This window comes from Diadema antillarum, unplaced genomic scaffold (genome assembly GCF_040938485.1).
Source record: "Diadema antillarum isolate AM-2024a unplaced genomic scaffold, OU_Dant_1.0 scf00000009, whole genome shotgun sequence".
Lineage (NCBI taxonomy): Eukaryota > Metazoa > Echinodermata > Echinoidea > Diadematoida > Diadematidae > Diadema > Diadema antillarum.
Window position 1 is genome coordinate 11,686 of NW_027270898.1, and position 15,994 is coordinate 27,679.

Here is a 15,994-nt window from a genome sequence, read left to right on the forward strand (position 1 = left end):
TATATTGCAGTAATCTTCCTGTAGCGGTGCAACGGTCATACTTTTATGATGGCGTGTGCTCATAACTGCAGGTGCAACTTTGCCAATGCAAATATGTTTTGCATTGTATGACATTCTCCAGCAAATCAGCAAACTTTGTACTCTTTAGCATGTACATCATGCAAGCTGTGATGTGCTACAGCTCATACGTCTGGAGGTGACATACAGTGGGATATGATTCATCAGAACAATCATTACAAAGTTCATGAACTACGGCACAGTACCTTTTATTGAATATCCGAGCATTTGCGATGTGGAAAAGTGATCAAGTCAAGGCATTTTCTTCATTCCATCGTGTTGTTTGACTCTCTGAAGCATTAAGCAGAGATTAAGTTTTCTTGTACAAAGAGCTGTTATACCTGGATGATTCAATTGACTCATCAGGTCCCAGAATGTCTCTGTGTACAAACACACAGATGATGAGGAAATCTCAGCGTTGGGAATAACAAAGGGTTTATCCCATGGTAACCACCTTGTCATATTGACTTACTTCATTGGCACCTTATGCACTGTAATATTTCTTCTCTCTTGAAGAATGCGTTACAGTGGTAGTGGCGTGCATAATTGTGAACTCGACAGCAGGACAGATCACAGTGGTACATGTATCTATGACAGGGAAATTCCCATTTTATTAGTGTTCCCGCTTTTTTGTGGCTATTGGAAGTAAAACGTCAGGTGGATTGTTTCTTAGTGTGTGCATTCATTGGCTTGGTATCAATATATCTTACTACCTCGGAAACTTTGCATCAAAAGCACAGAACCAAGTAACTTAATACTGAGTGGTTTCCAAGTAGAAGAGGTACAGAGAGGTAGCTATAAATTGTGTCTACCCTCTCAAGGGATTGCTTGTACATTGTATGTGTTCAAAAGTCTTTGTGATTAGTCTTGAGAAAATGGCAAAGAAGTGCAAGGGTGACTCCCCGGAGATCCGGACGTTTCTGGATCGAGAGAAGACCATGCCATTTCGGGAAAAAATTGACTTATTGGTGACGGATCACAAGGCCCCATCAGCCGATGTCATTGACCACAGACCGTTTGGGATGTCCAGCGAATTGTTTTCATATCATGCCAAGCGTTCTGTGTCATTCTCAGAAGAGGTCAAAGCCAATTCTGTACTGAGCGTAAGGAGACAAAATTCGGTTGAGTCAAAGTGGACAACCATAGGAACAACATCCAGTCTTGTTGTAAACCCATCTGTCACAGGTTGGTGCCACCTCAAGGGGTTCTATGCTCTGATATAAAGTTTGTGCAAAGTAGTGCAAGCTTACAAACATCAAACTTGTGCAATCAACCTTTAATAGTTCCAGGCTTTTTATCTGTACAATTGTACATCAATGTATTTCCAAGAGCTAATATTTTGTGCCCTGTATTTCTCGTGTATACCTGACATACTGCATTGAAACTTTGCTCAGCTTTAAAAAGGAACAAAGTCACAAAGAAGTTTTAGAACTGTCTTTTCTGTTTGTGTTGATTTGTGCTGAAATATTGAGTGAAATTGATTTCAGATTTTATGATAGTGAATACTGACAGTTCTACTCAAAGAAAACAGAAATATGATACCTGACATACATTTGTACCATTGACAGGTTTATTGAGTTTGAGGGGAAGAGAGCTGAAGAGGGAAGAAGTATAGTAGATGGGAGACGAAGATGGTGAATAAGGGTTGGGTTTAGAATGTGAAAGGGGTGGAGGAGATGGAGGAGGAAGAAGAGCTTCATCCTGCTTCATCATGGTTGACATAGCTGGCAAACCAGGTGGGCAAAGCTTAACACTCTTCTCTCTATTTTTGTGGGCATTTTCACGCTCCTCAGACTCCACCATGGACCTCTTGGATGCGGCCGCCAAGGGTGACACAGAGACGGTACGGCAGGTCATCGCCCAGAATCCCTACAGGTCAAAGGGCAACGACCAGGCCATGCAGAAGGCTGTGCAGTACGGACAGACGGAGGCCCTGCAGGAATTATTGCATGTAGGTCAAACAATGTCAAGTTCCATTACACAAGTTTGAACCCCACTTCACACGCAGAAACCTGTTAGCTGTCTTGCATAATTCAAGTCTGTTGTGATATGATAAGAGCCTTGAAGAAAATGTTTACTAGACCTAACTCTCTTTAGCTTGCTTGTTAGTAGGTTTCCAAAATGAGCACGGTTTCAGGGATTCTGCTATGAAAAAGTATACATAAATTATATCACTAGTCCAATTGCATGACAATTCCATCATGTGATTGTATGCTTATACTTTCATTTCAAGGTTGGAGAAACATAAGTTTACATCTTCATAGTCTGAAGTTGTGCATATTATATTGTTTCTTTGCCAATTGGGCAATTGCTAAAACAAGATTGATCATGTGGCAAACAATGCACATTATTAATTTTCTTTCATCTTTTCTCATAATTGTATGTGATATAATCTCTTTTTTGCTGCAAAGGAATGATACAGTGCTGTCCAGTGCAGCAGATACCAGGTAGATTTTGAATATGTCTCAACACTTGCATGGTTGTGTGTCTGTGTGACAATACCCTAGATATACTCTTTTGTCTCATATTGTATTATAGTTTTTAACTTCCTTTGCTGTTTTAGAGTTGAACATAATTTCTTGCTATTCCTACAAACAATCATTCTTTTGATTGCCACTGACTGCATTCACCATACACTGTGCGTACAGGCCGGAGCAGACCCAGACATCAGGGTGCGAGGGGGACGTGGTATGCTGCATGAGGCCTGCATTGGAGGTCACACAGAGGTCCTAAAGCTCCTCCTCATCCATGTGACAGACATGGATGCTGCAGATGACCTGGGTCAGACAGCCTGTCACATGGCTGCCTACCATGGTGAACTAGGCTGCCTCAAACTACTTGAAGAAGCAGGTATTAAATGTGGTGCACCCCCAATATAACAATGTAACAAAAGTTAATTGGAACGAAGCTAAAAATGCAGGTCCCAAAATTATTTTTTATTTCTTTATGTCCTTAATTTTTTTTAGCTATATTGAAATTGTAATATAACAAAAGAAAGCTGGTAAGTCCTGTTGACTTCATTTTAATGGGAGTCGCTTGCAATTGAGTATAAAACAAAACCCAGCATGAACAGATATAGATATGGCATCAAATGTACCTTTAATGTTCATTTTTGCTCCCTTGCTTTTCAAATATATGCAGTGCCAGTTTCAAAGGTCCTGTATTGTCAAGGGGTCATGTTCTTACTCTTAGATAGTTTTATCTCTCCCTACATCTAATGCAATAAACAGATGATTCATAAAAATTTGACTCCAAATTAGAAAGTTATGACACATAACAGTTTCACATGTTATTTCAAGACAGAGATAGAGTAGCGACCACATAGTACATATTTTAGAGGAGGTGGTGACATTTTCCCTTTGCATGACTCTCACTGATCTGCAAATAGATCTCTATGGATGTTCCTTTTTGAACATAAAATCAGAAAGGATATGTTGTGTCCTTCCCATGAAATCATTAAGATAATCATAGCAATACCTTAACAAAGGCATTGTATGTGTTATGTATCGTCACATTGCTAATTCATGGACTGTGATTTATCAGATTTTCTCCTAATTTGTGTGTGGGTTTGCAACTGATATGATACTGTTTGAAGAAAACAGCTGAACTCTCAAGTATTGTCTTTTATGCCCAATTTTGATGAAATTTCTACCATTTTGTTTGCTTTATGTCGATAAAGTATTAAGGGTAACTTGAAGGGCTGAGATTGCACTCTTAACATATTATGTCTATTTTATATTCTTTTATCCTAAAAAGTTATCAATTTCTTAAAGCAACTAAGAAGGATTCATAAATTATTCAAAAAATCATGAGGTTGGGCAGACCCCAAATGCTGAAAAGGAAATGTATGTGATGAATAGTCATAGGCAAGCTTTCTTCCTATTTATTTTGTATACTATAATGATGATTTATTTATCAATTTAATTTGGGTATTTTGCTGTTGTTTCATGTTTTATTGCTATCAGTAGTTAAGACTATCAAAGTACTATTACCCCAAACCACAAAACATTCATTCCCATCGCCCCCATGGCTGCTGTACCTTCTCCTGTATCTGAGTAAAGCCGTCTACCTCACTACAGATCAACTACATCATTTCTTATTCTGGACTCTTCTTCTTGATAATAGGGGCCGACTGCAGTCTGAGGGATAAGAAGGGGAGAACTCCCTGCCACTTTGCCTCCCAGCACAACCATCCAGCTATCCTCAACTTCCTACTCTCCAAGGGAATGGACATAGAGGGCGCCGATGACAGCGGACGCAGACCGCAGCACGTTGCTGCCATGCACGGAGGTAAATAAACTGGTGACCCAGAGAGCTGTAGAGCCTACAGAGTGTTTAATCTGTTATGTGCTTCATCTAACAATTTGCTAGAAAACTTTCCAAACTCTGCCATCAGCATTCAGTGATTCATCCAAATTTGACCTAGTTGTCAATCTGCAAGACCACACAGATGCAGCAATGTGCCTCAGTTCAACAGGAAGGCCCTGGTGCCACAGTAGGAATTATTGGAATGAGATAATTTCTTGTCATTGCCAATTAGTTTCTAGACATCCATGCAGAAGTGCCAAGTACAATAATTGGATTACAGAAAAAAGGGGGCAATTTAACCATGACACTAGGCAGCATTTTGTTGCGTGGCTGACCTTGAAAAATCCTAGAACAATTTGTGTGGTTGATACCTAATTCCATGAACCTCCACTCATATGTGTCCTGAACTTGATGTGCAAATTTCTGCCTGTCTTTTGTGTGATACATAATATGGGTAGGACTGTCTATATCAAGTTTTAGCATTATGGCATTTGTGTTGTTGGAGCATGCATACCTTATTTGTTAAATTCTCTTTCTAAAGTATTTTCCTTCATCACCAAAGTCAGAATGGTTTTGTTACTGTCAATAAAAGCTGTGTAATATCTTTACTGTTTTTATCGTCAAAATTCATCAGTTCATCAAATCCATCACCCCAGTCCTTTTTAGAGAACTTCTCAAGAAAGTGTTTCCTTTAGTCTTCACTGAATCTCTATCTTTCCCCCAACTCCTTTCTCACCAATGAACCTCTCCTTTTCCTCTACATAATACGTAACATACCTAATTGAGTATACTTTCGTAATCAGGCCCACCAACAGTTCTCAAAACTTTTTGTGTGCCATATTCGCATGTTCGAGTCAGATTAATGTTTTGAATACTAGCCATTTGCAGGAAAATAGCCTTTAGCTTTGTCATAAAATTTACATCACAGCAAAGCTTACAATTTTCTTGTGCTGCATCCTAATAGCAGAAACACTTCTACAGAGATTTGCATGTTCTTCTAAAGCTCTAATGCATTGCCATTTCAGCATGATTATGACATACATTGTACAGGGGGTTTGCACAGTGGCATCTAAAGAGTTAGGGAATTCCAAGAAGGAATACCTTTATTTTCTTGTTTTTCTCCTCTTCCTTTCTACACTTTGTACTTATTTTTGTCTCCTTCTTTCTTCTCATTGCCCAAGTTCTCTCCTATTCTTGTAGATGTTGTACTCCTCTTTCTGGAGCAACACAGACCTATTCAGGGCCCCATTTCATGAAAAGTTTATATGATAGCAACTCTTGCTGGAATGGCAATTCTCATGGATGGTAATGACAAGAATTCAGCTTCCTGATTGGCTGCTGCTATGGGAAGTTGCCTTTCCAGCAAGAGTTGCTGTGATCGTAACATCTTTTATTACTTGGGGGCCCTGGTGTACCCACATGGCGATCTGTAAACTATATACCTTAACCCGTTGAAGACGAGTCCCGAGAATACTCGGGCCCGCGTCTATGGGAAATAAGTGTTATAGCAAAATCAGTCCATCCTCAACGGGTTTATACACACTGTTCTCCCCTTCCCTCAGCTCTGGAGTGCCTGGTGCTGTTCCTTCAGAGCGACTGTGACACCACGGTCGAGGACGGGTCGGGATTCACCGCTGGACACCACGCTGCTGCCAAGAACCACCTGGACTGCCTTCGGTTCCTGGTCAAACACGGCAGCAACAAAGAGGCCCGTGAAAACAACGGCAGGACTCTGGCGCACCTGGTAATGAAACATTTGCACATTCTACCCATTGTTACAGGAAACCAAAGCCCAAATATGAATATGGATTAGGTGAAAGCAGCAATATTAGTGGAACTCATCAGTGAAAATTTGACGAAGATCGGACAATCCATTGAAAAAATATGAAATTTTAAAGTTTCGGTGCCGTCATCGCTGGATATGGAGAGTATACTACTTCATGACATCATTATGGACAACAATAGGTGTATAAAGAAAATTTAATATAAACAGAATTCCACGAAATTTCATTTTTCAAGATAAGTTCGCATTCCATTGACTTCTTTCTGACCTATGTTACCGGTGATTTTATTCCCCCTGATTTCTGACAGAGATAAAATCAATTCAAATTTGCTCTTTCATTATGCTAGAAAAATAAAGATATGTTGAATTCTTACTATATAGTTAGTTTATTGCTGCTTTCTCACTCAATCCACATTCATATTTAGGCTTTGGTTGCCTTTAAGGTATAAATGTCTCACATCCGATAGTAATTGCACTGTCCTTGGTCCCACTGCATAAAACACATATTATCATTGGAAATGAATAACATTTGCAGCTGTCATGATGAAAACAAGAGCGCTGTCAATTGAACCAACAAAGATGTTGTACATATTGCCATGACAACTACAATATGCTAGAACTGTGAAGACATGGCTACTTGTGCCAAATCTAAGGCACCATTCATTTCTCCAGAGTATGCATGTATAGCCTTTCATTGTTTGTCAATGTCATTTTAGAACTACAAAATTTGTATAGATTTCTATGTTCCCAGCAGCATGTCAATGTTGAACAGGTGGTCGATATAATGCTCTACAAGTTTTTGTCTGTCACTTTTACCTACAGGCTGCTGTCCAGGGGTCAATGACCTGTCTACACTGGCTGTTAGAGAAAGGAAGTGATGTCAATGCTCAAGATGGTAAGCCAGCTTGGTTTAAAATCTAAGTCAACTGGATGCAACATTTTCTGGCAAGATTATAGATGTACTGATGGAACATGACATTGTCATATCACATAGTCTTTGGTTTTTAGTCTCAGTCATCAGCCACTACACACGTTTTCAGCTTATTTCCTTCTTTTGAAATGAAATAAAGAAGATTAAGTAGGATCCGTTTATGTCATATCACTGAGTCACTGAGAATGTTTGAAAACATAATACTTATTGAATTTTAACCCTTTGCTACTGGAGTATGATTTGTCTGGAAGTTGGAGTGCACTTTAGAGTGCTTTCTTCAATGATAAGCATGGATGTCTTGAAAGAAATTTTAAATAAGTAAAGATTGCCTGATCCTTATAAATTCTTTAGTGCCACCATGGCCTTCCTGTTAGACCGAAGCACAGTTTTATGTCCAAATGGGCATGGACATTTCCAACTAGTCTAGTTTGGATTGCTTACTTACTGAATGCTGCTGAAAAAGCTTGAAGAGTTAAGCTTTTCAGATGCCAAGGCACATAAAGGTCAAGAAAGGAGAGGTATTTAGTTTTTTAACCCGTTGAGGACGAGCTGATTTTGCTTCAACACGCATTTCCCATAGACACTTGCTCGAGTGTACTCGGGACTTGTCCTCAATGGGTTAAGATATCAAGCATGATTTTTGTTTTTATATTGTACAAGCCAGTGGGTGGGTTATACATTTCACCTTGTCTGATTGCTAACATGCATAAATATACCAATGATGTCAGATTTAATGAAAATATGTGAACTTTCAAATTTCAGAACTGTCATACATGTAGTTTCTGTCCAGTTTTCTGTTTAAAAGATCTACTACTGGTATATTGTTCGTTTGATTTTGCTGTATTTTATAAAGGTCAGATAGTGCATTGAGGGCCAGTACCTTTTAGAATTTATGATGTTGTTTTTTTTTTTTCCCAGTGTGTGTGTGTCCAGTTTTCATTCGTTCAATGTTTTTATTCCTACAGCTGCGGGCAATACTCCAGCACACTTGGCAGCCACCGGTGGACACCACCTCTGCTTCAACTGCTGCCTCCAGCACGGGGCCAGCCTGCAGGCAGTGAATGAGAAGAAGGAGACTCCCATGGACACCGCCAGGAGGTTTGGCCATCCAGTCAAGATGGAGCAGGCAGGTGAGGGCGCTCTTCAGAGAAACAAATAGAGAAGGAGACACTCTGAGCCCCCGATATCCTATGACATGTGATACGTACAGGCCTAAAATTTCCTATTTCCGCCTCTGTGATGCAGAGTTTTCCTTGAAAGAGAAAAAGAATAAAATTTTTTTTATCACATGGCGTGGATCAAACTGACATTTGATACACCTCATTTTATAACTAAGAAAATGACCAATGAGAACTAGAAATCATACAAACACCAGAGTGTAATCTGTCGCAGAGTGGCAAGAATAGAAAGAACTGAAGAGACAAGGAATGAAGAGAGGCTTTATAGGAGAGAGCAAGACAAGAGGAAGGAAAAAGATAGTGAGAAACATTTTCATTCTAATTTTAACCCGTTGAGGACGGACTATAAATATTGCTATAACATGTATTTCCCATAGACACCTGCCCGAGTATACTCGGGACTTGTCCGCAATGGGTTAAGCAGAAGCTGCTACATTTTGTGTGATTTAATGCTTGAAATGTACACTTTTAACTACAACCCTACGTCCCTTGACCTCATGGCCAGAAATACCACCTGATGATCTCTGCAGGGTCATTCTTACCTCTTTACAAGTTCACAGGAAGATTTCTTGAAGGTGTTATCAAGTTTTTATAGAAACAAAGAGTTATTTGGCATGGACAGATCAACAACTGAGAAACATAGTACCCAAGATACATGTATGCTTATATCTTTCTCAATTCTCAAGATTTCTACATTCCTTGTCAGGTTTTCATGGCCACATGGGCATGGAAAGATTGACAATCTAAGACATTGTGGCATATAGTAAAATTGAAATGCCACATGCTTGCATACTTTATATTCCTTGCCCTTTCTAGCATATGCTTTTCATTAGTGCAACTAGATGCATTCTCACAAATCTATGGAATATTTAGAGACCTGTGAATGGGCATTATCCTTTTGTATGGTTTATGTGGAATAGATTGTTAACCCGTTGAGGACGAGTCCCGAGTATACTCGGGCAGGTATCTATGGGAAATGCGTGTTGTAGCAAAATCAAAATGTCCTCAACAGGTTAAGATCTCATTGCTACCAACCACTTTTGCAGCAGATATAATTGTTTTTTCTCAAGTTCAGTGCATTATGAAAAAGAATTAGATGTATAAAAAAAAAATAAATCTGAAAAGAAACCAGTAGAATTCTTTTTTTTTTAAATTCTCAGCAGTAGCTGTGTGTACAATATGTGTAAATACTTTATACTTTAATACCTGAAACATGATCATGTTATTTTTGTCTGTAAGGGAGGACAGAACATAGAATGCAGCAAAGATAACATATGGAATTTACTTAATAGGTTTGTGTTAATGACAAAGTGAAAGGCTTTCTCTAACAAGTGAAAATTTAGCATGAAGATACTTTGAGAACACCAAGAAGCTTGACCTTCATATTCCTTAGGCTGTCATCTGAAAGGGATTCCTTGAGGCTTATTAACCCCTTACAGTCAAGGTAGGGAGATTCTTCCTGTAACTACAAGAGCATGTCTAGTTTGAGTAATGTTAGGTTAATGTTTTGAAGCACAAAGCCTCCCCAGTTTGATCTACTTATTGCCAGTCTGTGTGATGGTGTACATGTTGGTGTTTGTATCTGTCTATGTGTGTGTGTGTGTGTAAAAAAAAAAACACAACAAGCAACAGGAAGAGGAAATTAGAGGCAATATAAAATTTCTTTCTCTCTCATGAACAGTGACCAACCAAGCACGCTGCACCCACTGCAATGACAACTATGAGCTCATGAGCTGGGAACAGATGCACCAACCCAATGTGGTGCAGAAGGCCATTAACTCCTCCAAAACGACCATCTTCTCTTCTCCACTGCCCAAGAACAAAAAGTGAGTGAACAGAACCATGTCAGGCCTATTTGCTGGTTAACCCATTGAAGACGTGTCCCAAGTATATTCGGGCAGGTGTCTATGGGAAATGCGTGTTGTAGCAAAATCAGCCTGTCCTCAATGGGTTAAGAATGTACAAGGAGAGGGAACTTGTTTTTTTTAATGGCTCATTTGTTTTACTTTTTTTTTGATCAGTTTAGTTATCATAATCTTTTGTTCATGTAAACGGTGCCATTACATTGTAGTTGATTAGGATGTGGTCACCCTGATGAATGGAGGGTCAACTTCATGAAGAAAGATCTTTCACTTCAAAGTTTCAGGTTTGGAAATGATTTGATTTATTATGTATGTTGTTGTTGACTTTATGTTTTCAAAATTTTATTGTGACTATGAACAACCTGGCAGCTATATTTATAGTCTGATCAAATTACAGTAAAACATGATATATTCGCGGCATGAATTTTTCGCGAATTGGAGCCGGCGGCCTTATTTGCGGTATGAAATTTTTGTGAATTGCCTCGGGCATTCAATGCATATAGTGTAGACAAGAACTTTCGCGTGCATTTTAATTTCACGAATCTTGGCGCTCGCGAAATTCGCGAAATTAAAATGCACGCAAAAATTCATCGTTTTACAGTATGCTTTTTTCACGTTTTCTTATTGAAGTAATTGGGCACTCAAATGATTTTTTTTTTTTGGGGGGGGGAGGGGTTGGGATCAACACAAAAGGCAGTTGATTAACTCAAATCAGCAACACAGTGTTTCATTCATATTTATTGCATAAGTGTTTTGAAAGTAACATTTTCTAACCCTGGACAGTAAATGTTGATAGAAATTAGAAATTGTGGCCTTTAGATCAGAGTTTTGCCGTCACAGGGACTTTGACCAGCGAATGAGGCAGAGTAAAGGTACAATTCTATTTATCGTTCAGGATCTCTCACTCTTTGTGGACTAATCGCATTTGTGGCGGAGACATTTTGGATATGTTGTGAGGAAATCTGCACATCAAAGCATGAAGGAAAAATTGCTAAAGTATTGGAATATATTTAATGTGTTACTGTCTTCACAAGTTATCACATGACATTCAAATAAACATGAGTTCTGAGATCAAGAAGAAGTAAATTTTAGGCAAACCTTTAGTTGTCCTGTAAACTGGCATGATTCTGCTTGCTTTATGAATTTAGACCTGCATGTACGTACCTGTCAAGGAAAAAGCTCTCTTTTCATGAGCAATTTTTTTTCTTTTCTTTGTTCTGTCTGTATCGTAGGAGAGAGCTGAAGAAGCCTGCAAGTAAAGAGGAAGCTATAGCCCCAGGGAGGGGCAAGCTGCCACAGCGAGACCTGGCAGTGAGATACTTTGGCAGAGAAGAGCAGACGTAGCATGTTTGAGAGGAGGGGTGCAGAGTGGAGCAGGTGGGAGTGGGGGAGACCATGGCAGGACCATGTGATACTTCACTGTGGAGAGAGAAGCACACCCAGTGCCTTGTCAAATAGCAGACCACCAATGTGAATAATGTTTCAGGCCAAGGTACACCCACTGAAAGTCATCAGAGTAGAGAGAAAAAAGAAAAAAATCTTACTGCATTTTCAATCAGGTTGACTTTTCTCAGGCAGTGACATGAGTGATGACATTGCAAAGCACATCAACATGTTGGTGTTTTCAAAACACCAACGTTAACCTGTTGAAGACGAGTCCCGAGAATACTGTGGCAGGTGTCTATGTTATAGCAAAATCAGTCCGTCCTCAGGGGGTAGAGTGGATATTATACACCATAGGGTGACATTTTGTGCATCTTTCCTCTGTTTCTTTGAATCTTTAATCTCTTCCGCTGCAGAATTTTTGTCATTCAGACAATTGTGAGGCTTAGCAAATAGAGGCCTGACATTCAAGCTTAGCTGGACAAGAGACAAGGAAATCTGTAAAAAAGTGATTAGCATAAGATACGTTCGGCCTCGTTTGATTAGAAGTCGTTGGTATTGGTTGCTATGAGGTTTAGTCTTTTTGGCTGTGCTAGATAGATCACTGACATGATGCCTGATATCATTTACAGGTTAAATCTTGTGGTTTCTGTCAAGCTTTGAATGAGAAAGGCTGTATACCTCTTTTTTTCCTAGTTTTATCGGGCATCCGTTAGACCATAGCAGTATTTGTGCACAGATGACTAGAGATGTTCTTAAACTGTTGAACTGCAGCACTCAATTGTGCTTGCATGCATTTAGCTGCTAAATCTTGTCCTATCCATTCAGTATTAGACTGTGCCTGCTACAAGCTTTCAAGTTACATTTTTTTTTCTTCTTTTTTTGTGATACAGGGTCTATGCAACATTGGTCTTCCAGTTTTTAACTTCCCATTGATTTGAAAATTACTACCTTGAGTAAATTGTCTTTTTCATATCTTGGAGGAGAATACAATCTATTCGGTATTCATTGAATGAAAAGATCTGTCCATTCCGTCACACAAATTTGTACATAAATCTGATGAATGCATACCTGCAACATGATTATTTCTTTATGAATGTACAATGTATATACAGTGTATATTTTCAGAGATTTATATTTACTACTACTGAGGTTGCTATTAGAACGATCAAACAGCAGCTTCGTGCCAATAAACATGATATCATTAGGACTCCAGGTCACTTATTATAGCAGATTTTGTAACCAAAAGAGTCGGTATTTGTACTGGTTCCGTCCATTTGTTCTTATTTGTTCTTTGTTTCTACATCTTTGGTTGATGACATACCTCTTATGCACATGACAATGTTGTACGTGCCTCTTGATGATGGTCGAAGCGACAACACCATCACATTTTATAGAGTGATATGTCACTGAGGGTTGTCTCTTCATCATTGTTTGACTGCCTTGTGCTGATTCAATATGCAGTTTAATGGCATCAAGTTAACCCTCTGCATACTTTTGGTTGATTCACCATGTATCAAATCTATCTAGGTATTATTGTATTGGTGAAATAAGGGTTCATCTCTCATGGCGTGTTGAGAGATCAATGGACACCAACAGGTAAGCATTGCAATTTTTGTAACTGTAGTGTACGAGTCAAATTAAAGACCAAGCTTTTTATGGCACAGCATGCCTTGCTCACTCTGGTCATTTTAAAAGTCTAATGTTTGGGATGGCTTTATCCATTGTTATCCATAAAATGTGGGGCAAATCTTAGATCAATATCCTTCTGTCAGGCAAAATATGAAAAGTTTCATTGCAAAATAAGCTAAGTGACATTTTAAAAAATTTTAGTGTATGAAGTCCATTATCCAGTAGAGCGATATTAAATCTTTTCAGTGCTACCTTGCTTGTAACAAAACAAGTAATATTCTTAAAGTTATGATTAGAGGTATCCCATACTTTTTTTTATTATTCTCTTTATTTTTTAGAAGGTTTACTGCAAATATCTCAATTTTAGTAACAGGAATGGAGTTAACTTGTTTTGTAATAAAACTTGTCATGTGCTTTTTATGTTAGCTGTGTATGAAGGATGCTACCTTGGAAACTATTTTGTATATATATTCTAAGTTTGTAATGTGAAGGAACAACCTTCACACCAAAATCTTTCGGTGTGTTTGAATTTTACCATTCACCTAATTCTCAGGCAAACCACAAGAAGTCTTCATTCCATTTAGAATGTGCGCTCATGTTAAAGGGATGGTACAGTATTGGTGGAGATAAGAATTGGGCTTTTAACTTTTTGCGAGATACCATGAAAACATTTATGATATAGTACAGAGCATACAATTTTAAGAGGAATTCAAAGTTTATTTGATGAAAATCGGGTTTGGAATGACTGAAACATCCAAAAACAAAGTAAAACAAAGTGATCGTAACATGGGTCCCACACTTTATTAGAATTGCTCTTTTTTGGATATCTCAGCCATTTCAAAACCAATTTTCATCAATTAAACATTTGATTCCTCATAGAATTACATGCTCTTTCATATTTTATATAGAGGTTTCTCATTATTTCACCAAAACATGTTAGAAACCCGAAATTAGGCCTCAACCAAAACTGTACGGATCCCTTTAAAGTGTATATTTGTATGTGTGTTTGTGTGTTCATGTGTAAGAGAAAGGGGGAAGGGGTAGTGAGAGAGAGTGAGAGTGAGAGTGAGAGGGAATTCAACAAAGACTCGGACATTTCTCTTCCACTGTGGGGCGAGAAGTGAGGTGTTATCTTTTACATCATTTTTTTTTTTGGTTGTTTTTTGCTCTCTTTTTTTTTTGGCTTTTTTTTAAACCTTTACATAGAGATTTGGCTTTGCCTAGCTCCAATGAAAAGGGACAGACTGATAACACACAACATGTCTCCAGCTGCCATCACTGGGCCTCGAACCCTTGAACCCTTGATTGTAAGGTATAGATTCACTACCGACTGAGCCAACTGTCCAAGCTTGGCAAGGACCAGGGTTAGTCTCCGACTTAGACAGAAAGATCCATCTGTCCGGAGGAGTCTTATTTTTTTTTACGTTATCACTCTCCTCTGTAGACATAGGAGGGGATTCTGTGAAGCCAGACGCAGTCTCCTCGGAACATATCCCCGACGACCAGATACAGACCGATCTTTCGGTCAATCTCCGACTCTACTGTGGCAACCCTCCAGACTGCAAGGCCACAATAATGCCATTGTCAATGGGAAGTGCTACAACATTTGCACTGCAGGTCCGAGCAACGTGTTTGTTCGAAGTTGTTGTTATTACAGTGTAATATCGTCTTTTTTGTGTGTTATTCATTCAATGCACTTTTGATTTTGCACAGAAGAAATTATATTCTATCTAAAAGGAAAATGTTAAGAATAAATGAAAGAAATAAAAGAAGTATTTTGTCATATCCCTTGCTTTGAATGAATTCCCGCAGTAACTAACCAACCTTTGAACCAAAGTGGTTATCCAATATGTCACATACTGGCACATGCGCGTGCACACAGACACACATACACACACACACACACACACACACACACACACAATTGAAAAAGAAAAATCGAAAGATCAATAGGTGGCATACTGTAAAACATGATATATTCGCGGCATGAAATTTTCGCGAATTGGAGCCGACAGCCTTTTTCGCGGCATGAAATTTTCGCGAATTGCCACTGGCGTTCAATGCATGTAGTGTAGACAAAAACTTTAGCCTGCATTTTAATTTCGTGAATTTTGGCGCTCGCGAAATTCGCGAAATTAAAATGCACGCGAAAATTACTTGTTTTACAGTAAATGGCACTATTATCACTTTGTAGTTACCTTTGAAGAAATGGCTCACGTTAGGTAATCCAGCCAGTATTACTGTCTGTGTGTGCAATCCTTTCAAAACCACGCGATTAACTGCCGGAAGTAGAAGCACCCTTATATAGAAACCAGGTGGAATAGACACCAAGAATTCAAGAGATATATACTGTATAATGTGTACACTTCACCCGGTGATACACAGTTTAATACTCCTCATCAAAGGGATGGTGAAATTTTAGTTGAGATGGGGATTCAGATTTAAACTGTGTGCGAGATAAATAGAAACCACTGATATGAAATTTTAAAGAGCATACAATTCAAGGGGAATTGAAAGTTTATTTGATGAAAATCGGTTTTTAAATGGCTGAGATATCTAAAAATAAAGTCAAGTGGTCCTAATAAAAGGCTAGACTTACCTTTTATTAGTACGACTTTGTTTTGCTTTGTTTTTGGATATCTCAGCCATTTCATAACGGATATTCATTATAATTTTTAATATAATTAAATCTATGTTAATTTTCTGACTTGTGTTTGATGTAATTCTTTTTTTTTTCTTTCAGCAGGGCCCTGAGTTATCAGGAGAAAAAAACAAACAAAAACAATGTGAGCATTGAATACAATGTCTGTAATATATTACTGTGTCACACAACATAACACATCAGTAATTATGTTTCTTG

At 38.6% G+C, this 15,994-nt stretch overlaps 1 protein-coding gene across 1 annotated transcript; it reads left to right on the forward strand.

Moving 5' to 3' along the window:
* Positions 1–932: 932 nt before the first annotated feature.
* Positions 933–11,463, forward strand: LOC139719438 (uncharacterized). Its single transcript, XM_071630856.1, has 9 exons — positions 933–1,242; positions 1,851–2,008; positions 2,706–2,907; positions 4,183–4,347; positions 5,928–6,109; positions 6,971–7,043; positions 8,045–8,209; positions 9,939–10,083; positions 11,352–11,463. Exons 1-9 carry the CDS (start codon positions 933–935, stop codon positions 11,461–11,463), a joined length of 1,512 nt encoding a protein of 503 aa, XP_071486957.1.
* The last annotated feature ends 4,531 nt before the right edge of the window (positions 11,464–15,994 follow it).

Coding starts and splice junctions, on each gene's coding strand:
- LOC139719438 (XM_071630856.1), top strand. CDS start 933: ATGGCAAAGAAGTGCAAGGGTGACTCCCCGGAGATCCGGACGTTTCTG. Junction 1,243..1,850: donor TGTAAACCCATCTGTCACAG/GTTGGTGCCACC, acceptor CACGCTCCTCAG/ACTCCACCATGGACCTCTTG. Junction 6,110..6,970: donor GCAGGACTCTGGCGCACCTG/GTAATGAAACAT, acceptor TTTTACCTACAG/GCTGCTGTCCAGGGGTCAAT.